We start from the raw sequence: 13,584 nt of genomic DNA, 5'->3' as shown, positions 1-13,584 counted from the left end.
GTAATTTGAGAGTTTTAAGAGCATTGATTTGTCCATCAGGTATGTGAAGACCAAAGAATTGGCCTAGACTCAGAATGTATCCCAGTTGCCCAGTGGGTGGGCTAGAAGGCTTACCTGCTTCTCCAGAATCTCTAGATTTTTATCACAGTTTCCTATTGTAACATTTAGTGCTTCTATCACTCCATACTCAGAAACACCACACAGCCGAGTTGCTTGAGGCTGGCCCGCTTCAATAAAAGAGGAAAAGAAGAAATGAGCACAATGCCAGATGTGGAACTCACTGCATGCATACTTCATGCCACTGCGATTCTGCGGAGCCTGGCATGGATTCACTCTTGAATCTGGGCTGACCTGTGACTGACCTTGGTCAGTGGAGTGTGGTGCCAATACGTGACTCCCAGCACCTGGGCCTCAAACATTCTTTCAGTTTCGGTCTCTACCGTGTTAGGATGTTAGAGTGCTTTCTTGAAGTAATATATGAGGAAGTGAGTTTAATGATTGGAAGACAGACTATGTACTACTGGATTGAGGTGCTGTAGCTAATGGCCAGCATACATGTTCCCCAAATGAACATTCTGGCTGCCACAACCAACTCATAGAATGGGGAGATACCTAAAGCATTGTTGTTTTAGGATAAACATTTGGAGTTATTTTAATACCTTGTTGTAGAAAAGTCAACCAGTTGCCAAAGTATTCTGCACAAATTGTCTTGATTTTTAAAATGGGAGCTTCTGGCATGACCAGTCTGGTTGCTATTACTCTTCTCTTTGTCTCAAGAAAGATTTACTTTCTAGCACAGGAATGAAATGACTTTGAACCGGACTCAATGAAGGTATACTAGGCTAAGACCAGAACCGATATGAAAATTTCTTACTGGCTATTAAGATATATGTCAATCCTTTATCTCTGCAAATCTGGGTGACTCCCCAAAGACAGAATTACAGAGTATTGCAGCAAATGCTAGATGTTCTATTGGCTCTCAGTAAAGCATTTCCTGGGGCAGGTTTGTTTCCTCAGATTACCTGAACTTTCCACCTCATTCTCATCCAATTAGTACTGATTCATAATATGTATAGGTAAAATCACAATTAAAGGGTGGCTAATCACTCAGGAAATGTTTTCTCAGGATCAATATAAAGATATATATAGATATAGATATAGATATAGATACAGATAGATATAGATATAGATATCTATCTTTAAAATGACATGGACTCAATCTGAAATTCAACGGTACATATAATAAACATTTTCATAATAGCTACTCAAGAGTCAGATAACTGTCAAACAAAAGGTGATACCGAGACTGTCTTAGCACCTCCAAAGTGTTAGATCAAACAGCTGTGCTGACGATCATGGACATATTTCTGATACTTAATTTTCCAACTCATAGCATGCAGTTATGATTTGTAAGTTGTATCTGGTTTATAAAACATAAAAATGTAAGGTATATACATATAGAAACTGAAGCTAACAGTTATCCATAGGCGTACTGTAGAGTATAATGTTGTCTATAAAACATGCATAGTAAAAAAATATATTGACATGTTCCTTTAGCTTTCTGAGCTATTAAGAGGCCTGTGCTGTCTAGTTTTGTGCCAAGTTGACACAAACTATAGTCATCTGAGAGATGGGAACTTCATTGAGAAAATGGTCCCATGAGATCTGGCTGCAGATCTGCACTGTTCTTGTGGTAAAACAGATCCCAGGGGAAACACATACCATTTACAGTGTTTGGTCCACATATTTGAAAAGAAGGTCCATATCTGCCCACTGGGATTTTGCCGAAGGTGAAGTTCATGAAGGTACTATTTTCACAGAAATTAGCTGTAATGAAAACACATTTCTCTCGTTATTAACTATATTTTCTATTTTTGAAATTTGAAAATGGGTGAAAGATGAAGTTCAGAACCTTTGAGTTGTGGTTTGCCCTGAAGTTACTGTGTTTTGATGCTAATTCCGCTGCCTCAAGGACAGCTGCCTAGTCGTGTACTCAGGACTCGGGTGACTTCACCAGAACCAACTCTCCATTGAATTTGTAAGGTACAGGTGAGGGGCAGGTACAGGATAGAAGGAGGCCTGCCATTGGAGGAGAAGGAAGGATGGGCGGGAGAGAAGTTTGAAGGAAGAGGAGGAGACTAGGACAGAGACAGGAAAGACAGAGAGAGGGGAGAAGCCGTGGCAGGACAAGATGGCAGGTGATGCTAAGATTCTGCTCTGTGTATTTACAGGTTGTTATTAATGTTCTCAAGGGATGGATAGTACCGGGCTTTGTATGTTTAAGTGAGCAATTATATCTTACCAATTGGATCTAAGATTATTGTGTTGTGTGTTCTTTTATGTGAGGGTTTGAGTGTAGGAAAGTGTGCGGCTGGGATGTGTTTCTGCATATTGTGTCTATAGTCTTTAGCTAAAGCTTCTAGATTATTTTTTTGCTGCTGTTGTTACTAGCAAAAGGCTCACCAATATGTCATCATAGTATTAGTCAAGTAACTTACCGATTGTACATCTGAGTCCTCTCCACTCTTCAGTACAAATGCATCTGCCATTTTGCCAGGTTCCACCATTCCTGCAGAACTGTACAGGGGTGCTTGACACAGAAACAGATGACCCTGAAGATCCAGTAAACAACAGAATAATATGGGAACTTGCCAGTTAACTTTTTTCCAAGTCTGTAGCCCTTTAATTTCTATATGCAAAACCAAATTGCATAATAATCCATTTTAATATCCTTATCAATATATAGTATTATGGATATTAGAAAGGTATTTAAAAGACATAGCTTACAATGGGAATCTTCTAAGAGCAGATAGATGATAAATAGATAGATAATAGACAGACAGATTGACTAAATTAGCATGCAGACTTTCAAATACTGCTTAGATACTATGATGGTTGTTTTTATGTCAACTTAATACAGGCTAGAGTCATTTAAGAGGAAGGAGCACCGGATGTCTAAATGCCTCCATAACATTGGACTGTAGGCTAGCATTTAAAGCATTTTCTTAATTAATGAGTGATGAGGAAGAGTTCAGCCCATTGTGGGTGGTACCATTCCTGGGTTAATGGTCCCAAGTTTGATAAGGAATGAGGCCGAGTAAGCTATGGGGAGCAGGCTAGTAAGTAGCCCTCCTCTCTGGCTTCTGCATTGGGCCCTGTCTTCAAGTTCTTGTCCTGACTGAAATCCTGCTTTTGATGATGAACTGTTATATGGATCTGTGAGAGAAACAAACCTTTTCTCTCCAAATTGCTTTTGATCATGGAATTTGGTTACAGTAATAGAAAGCACCAAGACAAATTCAAAGGAAATAATAAGGAAAGAGGTCCCAACACCAAAGCAGACTTTCCTAAGGAGGCAGTATTTGAATTAGACTGTATAATTAAATCAAGTAAACTCAGATAAAAATTAGTGGCCTAAATTGGAAGCACAGAAAGAGTAGCATCAAAGGGGGTGGGGTGTTCAATAGGTAAAGTGCTTCCTGTGTAAGCCTGAGTTCAATCCTTGTGGAAAAACCAGACATGATGGTACCCACTTCCAGTGGCAGGTAGATGTCTGCACCTCACTGGTCAAATGAATTGAATCAAGGAGCCCCAGGTCAATATGAAAGCCCATCTGAAAACATCCCTTCAGTGATGACACTGAAGGGATGGCAACACTAGAGGTTGGCCTCTGATCTCCACAGGTATGCATGAATGTACCATACCACATACACCTGCACAAAGACACATGACCATGCGTGCATACTCTGGTGCACAGTGAAACATCACAACACATGGAGAGTTCTCATATGTCCCAATTGAGTGAGTGTACACAATAGCAAAGGTCCTATGTGACACAGAGTAGACTGTCAAGAAATTTATATACTAAGCACAAGAGATCCCGAGGGGATGCAGAGGGGTCTTAAGACAAAGGAGCTACATGAGGAATGTTTTTTCAAGTGACTTCTCCAACATTATGGGAATATGTTGAGCACATGGTAGGCAGTGAAGAGGAGTTAAACAGTGATCCAGTCCTCCATGGTGGCAGTAATATGGCAGATAGAAGTACACTGAGGAAGAAAATCTGAAATAGGAACCTTTGAGAAAACCTTATTTTAGGTTGGGGACACTAGTGTTTGTAGAGTGGATGGTGAAATGTGGGTCTCCACAGTCTCCTTACACTCTTAGCGGTTTTTACCAATACAGTAACTCCAGCAAGGACAATAAAACCTGCTTGAGAGTACTGGAAAGCCAAGAAAAATACCCAGAAATTAAAGAGAATTCTGTTTCTAGAGTTCTTCCACTAAAGGTGTAACTGAGTCTGAGAAACCAAAGTGGATAAACATCCAGCCAAAGGCTACCTTCTTATTAGATTAAGGCATGAGAAGACATTGGCGATGACAGAGCAACTGGAATCTAAGGACAGAGGAATTCTGGAATGTCCTAACTGGAATTCCAGTAGGACAGAGACGAGGGAAAACAGCTCAGTCTGTGTGTAAATTTCCACTAAATGTGGAAAAGGAAACATTTAAAAAATAAAATTATAAGATCTAGATCTAGAGGAGTGTGTGTGTGTGTGTGTGTGTGTGTGTGTGTGTGTGTGAGAGAGAGAAAGAGAGAGAGAGAGAGAGAGAGAGAGAGAGAGAGAGAGAGAGAGAAGTCAAAGCAGGAAGATAAAGGTGAAAAAATTTTGTTTATCGATCTAAGAAGCTCAGAAAGTCACAGGCAAAATAAATATACACATGGCCAAACTGTGAAAATTCAAAATTTAAGAAAACTTCTGAAAGAAATCTATTAACACCTAAAGTTTTACTGATGAATTAAGAAGGCAAAAGTCTATCAGTCTTGCAGAGTTCTCTAAGTTCTCTAACAGAGAAAAGCAAAAGTATTCAAGTCACACACACACACACACACACACACACACACACACACACACACACACACACACATACATATATAACTCTTTGTCTTACTTAGGGTTACTATTACTATAATGAAACACCATGACCGTAAGCAAGGAAAGAGTTTATTTGGCTTATACTTCCACAGCAATGTTCATCATTGAAGAACTCAAAAAGGGTAGAAACCCAAGGGCCAAAACTGATGCAGAGGCCAGGGGGTTGGAGTGCTTCTTACTGGCTTGCTACCCATGGCTTGCTCAGTCTGCTTTCTTATAGAACTCAGGACCACTAACCCTCTCACAATTGATTGGGTCCTCCCCCATCAATCACCAATTAAGAAAATGTGCTAAAACCTTACTGCTTGCAGCCTGATCTAGACTCATTTTCTCAATTGATCTTCCCTCCTGTCAGATGACTATGCCTAGTATCAAGCTAACATAAAACTGGTCAGCACAATTAACCCTTGGTAAACTTGACACACAAACACACCACTGTTAAGCCACACCGTTCTTTTCTTGTTCATCCTAATATCAAGCATTAATATGAACATTACAATATAAAACATTCTACAAAGCTAAAAAGTCCCATAGTCTTACAAATTCAAACATCTTAAATGTTATCTCTTTAAAAGTATTCAATCTCTTTTGAAACCCAAAGTTCTGTAAAACTCTGAAATATCACTGGGCTCCCATAAAATAAAAATAAATTCAGGGATCCCGGCCCGCAGCAGCTCTCTGCTCCCAGACCCGGTGAGAGAGAGACCCAACCGCCTGGTCAGGTGGGCACTCCTGAGGCTGCAGAGCAGAAGAGACCACCAACACTGCTCACCCCTGCCCACATCCCTGGCCCAAGAGGAAACTGTATAAGGCCTCTGGGCTCCCGTGGGGGAGGGCCCAGGAGCGGCAGGACCCCTGCCAGAGATACCGCCGGAACCTGAAAGAAACAGACCGGATAAACAGTTCTCTGCACCCAAATCCCGTGGGAGGGAGAGCTAAACCTTCAGAGAGGCAGACAAGCCTGGGAAACCAGAAGAGACTGCTCCCTGCACACACATCTCGGACGCCAGAGGAAAAAGCCAAAGACCATCTGGAACCCTGGTGCACTGAAGCTCCCGGAAGGGGCGGCACAGGTCTTCCTGGTTGCTGCCGCTGCAGAGAGCCCCTGGGCAGCACCCCACGAGCAAACCTGAGCCTCGGGACCACAGGTAAGACCAAATTTTCTGCTGCAAGAAAGCTGCCTGGTGAACTCAAGACACAGGCCCACAGGAACAGCTGAAGACCTGTAGAGAGGAAAAACTACACACCCGAAAGCAGAACACTCTGTCCCCATAACTGACTGAAAGAGAGGAAAACAGGTCTACAGCACTCCTGACACACAGGCTTATAGGACAGTCTAGCCACTGTCAGAAATAGCAGAACAAAGTAACACTAGAGATAATCTGATGGCGAGAGGCAAGCGCAGGAACCCAAGCAACAGAAACCAAGACTACATGCCATCATCGGAGCCCAATTCTCCCACCAAAACAAACATGGAATATCCAAACACACCAGAAAAGCAAGATCTAGTTTCAAAATCATATTTGATCATGATGCTGGAGGACTTCAAGAAAGACATGAACACACTTAGGGAAGCACAGGAAAACATTAATAAACAAGTAAAAGCCTACAGAGAGGAATCGCAAAAATCCCTGAAAGAATTCCAGGAAAACACAATCAAACAGTTGAAGGAATTAAAAATGGAAATAGAAGCAATCAAGAAAAAACACATGGAAACAACCCTGGATATAGAAAACCAAAAGAAGAGACAAGGAGCTGTAGATACAAGCTTCACCAACAGAATACAAGAGATGGAAGAGAGAATCTCGGGAGCAGAAGATTCCATAGAAATCATTGACTCAACTGTCAAAGATAATGTAAAGCGGAAAAAGCTACTGGTCCAAAACATACAGGAAATCCAGGATTCAATGAGAAGATCAAACCTAAGGATAATAGGTATAGAAGAGAGTGAAGACTCCCAGCTCAAAGGACCAGTAAATATCTTCAACAAAATCATAGAAGAAAACTTCCCTAACCTAAAAAAAGAGATACCCATAGACATACAAGAAGCCTATAGAACTCCAAATAGATTGGACCAGAAAAGAAACACCTCCCGTCACATAATTGTCAAAACACCAAACGCACAAAATAAAGAAAGAATATTAAAAGCAGTAAGGGAAAAAGGTCAAGTAACATATAAAGGGAGACCTATCAGAATCACACCAGACTTCTCGCCAGAAACTATGAAGGCCAGAAGATCCTGGACTGATGTTATACAGACCCTAAGAGAACACAAATGCCAGCCCAGGTTACTGTATCCTGCAAAACTCTCAATTAACATTGATGGAGAAACCAAGATATTCCATGACAAAACCAAATTTACACAATATCTTTCTACAAATCAAGCACTACAAAGGATAATAAATGGTAAAGCCCAACATAAGGAGGCAAGCTATACCCTAGAAGAAGCAAGAAACTAATCGTCTTGGCAACAAAACAAAGAGAATGAAAGCACACAAACATAACCTCACATCCAAATATGAATATAACGGGAAGCAATAATCACTATTCCTTAATATCTCTCAATATCAATGGCCTCAACTCCCCAATAAAAAGACATAGATTAACAAACTGGATACGCAACGAGGACCCTGCTTTCTGCTGCCTACAGGAAACACACCTCAGAGACAAAGACAGACACTACCTCAGAGTGAAAGGCTGGAAAACAACTTTCCAAGCAAATGGTCAGAAGAAGCAAGCTGGAGTAGCCATTCTAATATCAAATAAAATCAATTTCCATCTAAAAGTCATCAAAAAAGATAAGGAAGGACACTTCATATTCATCAAAGGAAAAATCAACCAAGATGAACTCTCAATCCTAAATATCTATGCCCCAAATACAAAGGCACCTACATACGTAAAAGAAACCTTACTAAAGCTCAAAACACACATTGCACCTCACACAATAATAGTGGGAGATTTCAACACCCCACTCTCATCAATGGACAGATCATGGAAACAGAAATTAAACAGTGATGTAGACAGACTAAGAGAAGTCATGAGCCAAATGGACTTAACGGATATTTATAGAACATTCTATCCTAAAGCAAAAGGATATACCTTCTTCTCAGCTCCTCATGGTACTTTCTCCAAAATTGACCATATAATTGGTCAAAAAACGGGCCTCAACAGGTACAGAAAGATAGAAATAATCCCATGCGTGCTATCGGACCACCACGGCCTAAAACTGGTCTTCAATAACAATAAGGGAAGAATGCCCACATATACGTGGAAATTGAACAATGCTCTACTCAATGATAACCTGGTCAAGGAAGAAATAAAGAAAGAAATTAAAAACTTTTTAGAATTTAATGAAAATGAAGATACAACATACTCAAACTTATGGGACACAATGAAAGCTGTGCTAAGAGGAAAACTCATAGCGTTGAGTGCCTGCAGAAAGAAACAGGAAAGAGCATATGTCAGCAGCTTGACAGCACACCTAAAAGCTCTAGAACAAAAAGAAGCAAATACACCCAGGAGGAGTAGAAGGCAGGAAATAATCAAACTCAGAGCTGAAATCAACCAAGTAGAAACAAAAAGGGCCATAGAAAGAATCAACAGAACCAAAAGTTGGTTCTTTGAGAAAATCAACAAGATAGATAAACCCTTAGCCAGACTAACGAGAGGACACAGAGAGTGTGTCCAAATTAACAAAATCAGAAATGAAAAGGGAGACATAACTACAGATTCGGAGGAAATTCAAAAAATCATCAGATCTTACTATAAAAACCTATATTCAACAAAATTTGAAAATCTTCAGGAAATGGACAATTTCCTAGACAGATACCAGGTATCGAAGTTAAATCAGGAACAGATAAACCAGTTAAACAACCCCATAACTCCTAAGGAAATAGAAGCAGTCATTAAAGGTCTCCCAACCAAAAAGAGCCCAGGTCCAGACGGGTTTAGTGCAGAATTCTATCAAACCTTCATAGAAGACCTCATACCAATATTATCCAAACTATTCCACAAAATTGAAACAGATGGAGCACTACCGAATTCCTTCTATGAAGCCACAATTACTCTTATACCTAAACCACACAAAGACACAACAAAGAAAGAGAACTTCAGACCAATTTCCCTTATGAATATCGACGCAAAAATACTCAATAAAATTCTGGCAAACCGAATTCAAGAGCACATCAAAACAATCATCCACCATGATCAAGTAGGCTTCATCCCAGGCATGCAGGGATGGTTTAATATACGGAAAACCATCAACGTGATCCATTATGTAAACAAACTGAAAGAACAGAACCACATGATCATTTCATTAGATGCTGAGAAAGCATTTGACAAAATTCAACACCCCTTCATGATAAAAGTCCTGGAAAGAATAGGAATTCAAGGCCCATACCTAAACATAGTAAAAGCCATATACAGCAAACCAGTTGCTAACATTAAACTAAATGGAGAGAAACTTGAAGCAATCCCACTAAAATCAGGGACTAGACAAGGCTGCCCACTCTCTCCCTACTTATTCAATATAGTTCTTGAAGTTCTAGCCAGAGCAATCAGACAACAAAAGGAGATCAAAGGGATACAGATTGGAAAAGAAGAGGTCAAAATATCACTATTTGCAGATGATATGATAGTATATTTAAGTGATCCTAAAAGTTCCACCAGAGAACTACTAAAGCTGATAAACAACTTCAGCAAAGTGGCTGGGTATAAAATTAACTCAAATAAATCAGTTGCCTTCCTCTATACAAAAGAGAAACAAGCCGAGAAAGAAATTAGGGAAACGACACCCTTCATAATAGACCCAAATAATATAAAGTACCTCGGTGTGACTTTAACCAAGCAAGTAAAAGATCTGTACAATAAGAACTTCAAGACACTGAGGAAAGAAATTGAAGAAGACCTCAGAAGATGGAAAGATCTCCCATGCTCATGGATTGGCAGGATTAATATAGTAAAAATGGCCATTTTACCAAAAGCAATCTACAGATTCAATGCAATCCCCATCAAAATACCAATCCAATTCTTCAAAGAGTTAGACAGAACAATTTGCAAATTCATCTGGAATAACAAAAAACCCAGGATAGCTAAAGCTATCCCCAACAATAAAAGGACTTCAGGGGGAATCACTATCCCTGAACTCAAGCAGTATTACAGAGCAATAGTGATAAAAACTGCATGGTATTGGTACAGAGACAGACAGATAGACCAATGGAACAGAATTGAAGACCCAGAAATGAACCCACACACCTATGGTCACTTGATTTTTGACAAAGGAGCCAAAACCATCCAATGGAAAAAAGATAGCATTTTCAGCAAATGGTGCTGGTTCAACTGGAGGGCAACATGTAGAAGAATGCAGATCGATCCATGCCTATCACCCTGTACAAAGCTTAAGTCCAAGTGGATCAAGGACCTCCACATCAAACCAGACACACTCAAACTAATAGAAGAAAAACTAGGGAAGCATCTGGAACACATGGGCACTGGAAAAAATTTCCTGAACAAAACACCAATGGCTTATGCTCTAAGATCAAGAATTGACAAATGGGATCTCATAAAACTTCAAAGCTTCTGTAAGGCAAAGGACACTGTGGTTAGGACAAAACGGCAACCAACAGATTGGGAAAAGATCTTTACCAATCCTACAACAGATAGAGGCCTTATATCCAAAATATACAAAGAACTCAAGAAGTTAGACCGCAGGGAAACAAATAACCCTATTAAAAAATGGGGTTCAGAGCTAAACAAAGAATTCACAGCTGAGGAATGCCGAATGGCTGAGAAACACCTAAAGAAATGTTCAACATCTTTAGTCATAAGGGAAATGCAAATCAAAACAACCCTGAGATTTCACCTCACACCAGTGCGATTGGCTAAGATCAAAAACTCAGGTGACAGCAGATGCTGGCGAGGATGTGGAGAAAGAGGAACACTCCTCCATTGTTGGTGGGATTGCAGACTGGTAAAACCATTCTGGAAATCAGTCTGGAGGTTCCTCAGAAAATTGGACATTGAACTGCCTGAGGATCCAGCTATACCTCTCTTGGGCATATACCCAAAAGATGCCTCAACATATAAAAGAGACACGTGCTCCACCATGTTCATCGCAGCCTTATTTATAATAGCCAGAAACTGGAAAGAACCCAGATGCCCTTCAACAGAGGAATGGATACAGAAAATGTGGTACATCTACACAATGGAATATTACTCAGCTATCAAAAACAACGAGTTTATGAAATTCGTAGGCAAATGGTTGGAACTGGAAAATATCATCCTGAGTGAGCTAACCCAATCACAGAAAGACATACATGGTATGCACTCATTGATAAGTGGCTATTAGCCCAAATGCTTGAATTACCCTAGATCCCTAGAACAAACGAAACTCAAGACGGATGATCAAAATGTGAATGCTTCACTCCTTCTTTAAATGAGGAAAAAGAATACCCTTGGCAGGGAAGGGAGAGGCAAAGATTAAAACAGAGACTGAAGGAACACCCATTCAGAGCCTGCCCCACATGTGGCCCATACATATACAGCCACCCAATTAGACAAGATGGATGAAGCAAAGAAGTGCAGACCGACAGGAGCCGGATGTAGATCGCTCCTGAGAGACACAGCCAGAATACAGCAAATATAGAGGCGAATGCCAGCAGCAAACCACTGTACTGAGAATAGGTCCCCTATTGAAGGAATCAGAGAAAGAACTGGAAGAGCTTGAAGGGGCTCGAGACCCCAAAAGTACAACAATGCCAAGCAACCAGAGCTTCCAGGGACTAAGCCACTACCTAAAGACTATACATGGACTGACCCTGGACTGTGACCCCATAGGTAGCAATGAATATCCTAGTAAGAGCACCAGTGGAAGGGGAAGCCCTGGGTCCTGCTAAGACTGATCCCCCAGTGAACTAGTCTATGGGGGGAGGGCGGCAATGGGGGGAGGGTTGGGAAGGGAACACCCATAAGGAAGGGGTGGGGGGAGGGGGATGTTTGCCCGGAAACCGGGAAAGGGAATAACACTCGAAATGTATATAAGAAATACTCAAGTTAATAAAAAAAAAAAATAAATTCAGTACTTTCTTACTTCAAGAGGTAGGAATTCAAACTCAAACATTTTAAAAGTTCAGTCTCTAAAAACAAAACAAAACAAACAAACAAAAAAAGTCTCTTTTAATCCAAAGTGTCTCAACTGTGGGCTCCTAAAAAAATAAAAATATATGTTAAATACTTTCTCATTTCAAAAGAAGAACCAGGGCACAGTCATAATCAAATTAAATCAAAACCAAACTCTGACTGTAAATAGTCAGTGTCCTATGTTTGGGATCCATTCATGTTCTTCTGAGCTTATCCAAAGGCCTCAGGTAGCCATCCAAAGCACAGGACACTTATCTTTTAAGTGTAGACTGGCTCAACTCCACAGTCACTGCTGTTCTTGGTAGCTATCCCCTGGTACTGGCAAAATTTTGGGGTCTGCTGGTACGGCTGAACTGCACTTTCACTGATAGCCTCTCCTGGGCTCTCTTTTCATAGGGTCATGCCTCTGCTTCTCTGCATGACTCCTTTAATCTTGGACCTTCAACTACTACTGAGGGTGCGCATTCATAAGTGGCCTCTCCTGACCACTCAAAGTTTCCATGACTCCCTCATGCCTTCAAATCTAGTACTACCTGGGAGACTTTTACATGTGACCCAATTCAGCTGCCACCATGAGGTACAATCTCAGCCCCCTCTGGAAGACAATTTCTGTGGGCTAACTCTATTTATTTATTTATTTATTTATTTATTTATTTATTTATTTATTTATTTATCCATTCATTCATTCATTCATTGTTCCATTTTTTAAATGTTTTTTTATTTTTTTCTATTTTTTTTTTTAGATCGGGTATTTCTTATTTACATTTCAAATGTTATTCCCTTTCCCAGTTTCCTGGGTTTCCTGTCCATCAGCCCCTAACCCTTCCCCCTCACATTCTATAAGTGGATGGGGGGGGGACCCCATCCATTCCACCCTTAACTCTTGAGGGAACACTTCCCAGAAGATTTTACCTGGTCTTTTTTGCTTACCACTAATTTCTCAGTTCCAGCTGACCAGCACCAATTATCCCAGCAAAGTAGTTTTTCACTCTAGTGTTTCTGGAATCTTGTTAACCACAGCTGATTCTTCAGCACCAACTAATTACAACTACAGATTCTTAACTCAAAATATGCAACAACCTCTTTAAGTGACTCTCAAACCTCTCTCTGGAACTTCACAAGCCAGGTCTTCATCATCTGCATTTTTTCTCAATGCTCCCACAGAACACCTCACCAACAGCTTTTCTAGCCTAAAGGTTTTAAGTCCTTCCTCTACCAAACAGCATGGTCAGGCCTGTCACATCAATACCCTACTATTCTGGTACCGATTTCTGTCTTAGTTATGGTTACTATTGCTGTAATGAAACATTATGACCAAAGACAACTAACTTGATGAGGAAAAGTGTGTATTTCACTCACAGTTTCAAAGGACAGTTCATCATCAAAAGCAGTAAAGACAGGAACTCAAGCAAGACAGAAACCTAGAGGCAAGAGCTGACACAGATCCTACATCCTGGCTTGCTCCTCCTGGCTTACTCAGCCTGCTTTCTTATAGAACCCAGGACCACTAG

The 13,584-nt window shown here is 40.5% G+C and overlaps 1 protein-coding gene across 2 annotated transcripts in view; it reads right to left on the bottom strand.

The window, feature by feature from the left end:
- Positions 1–13,584, bottom strand: part of Adgrg7 (adhesion G protein-coupled receptor G7) — a 75,275-nt gene that overhangs the window by 46,705 nt on the left and 14,986 nt on the right. For both annotated transcript variants that reach the window (XM_087576316.1, NM_001107098.1), the window contains 3 exon segments: positions 2,499–2,612; positions 1,723–1,827; positions 115–227 (listed from right to left, as the gene is read on the bottom strand). In XM_087576316.1, coding sequence (XP_087432442.1) covers positions 115–227; positions 1,723–1,827; positions 2,499–2,612 — 332 coding nt within the window.

This window comes from Rattus norvegicus, chromosome 11 (assembly GCF_021556685.1).
Source record: "Rattus norvegicus strain SHRSP/BbbUtx chromosome 11, alternate assembly SHRSP_T2T, whole genome shotgun sequence".
Classification (NCBI taxonomy): domain Eukaryota; kingdom Metazoa; phylum Chordata; class Mammalia; order Rodentia; family Muridae; genus Rattus; species Rattus norvegicus.
This window is presented reverse-complemented; position numbering and strand designations above follow the sequence as displayed.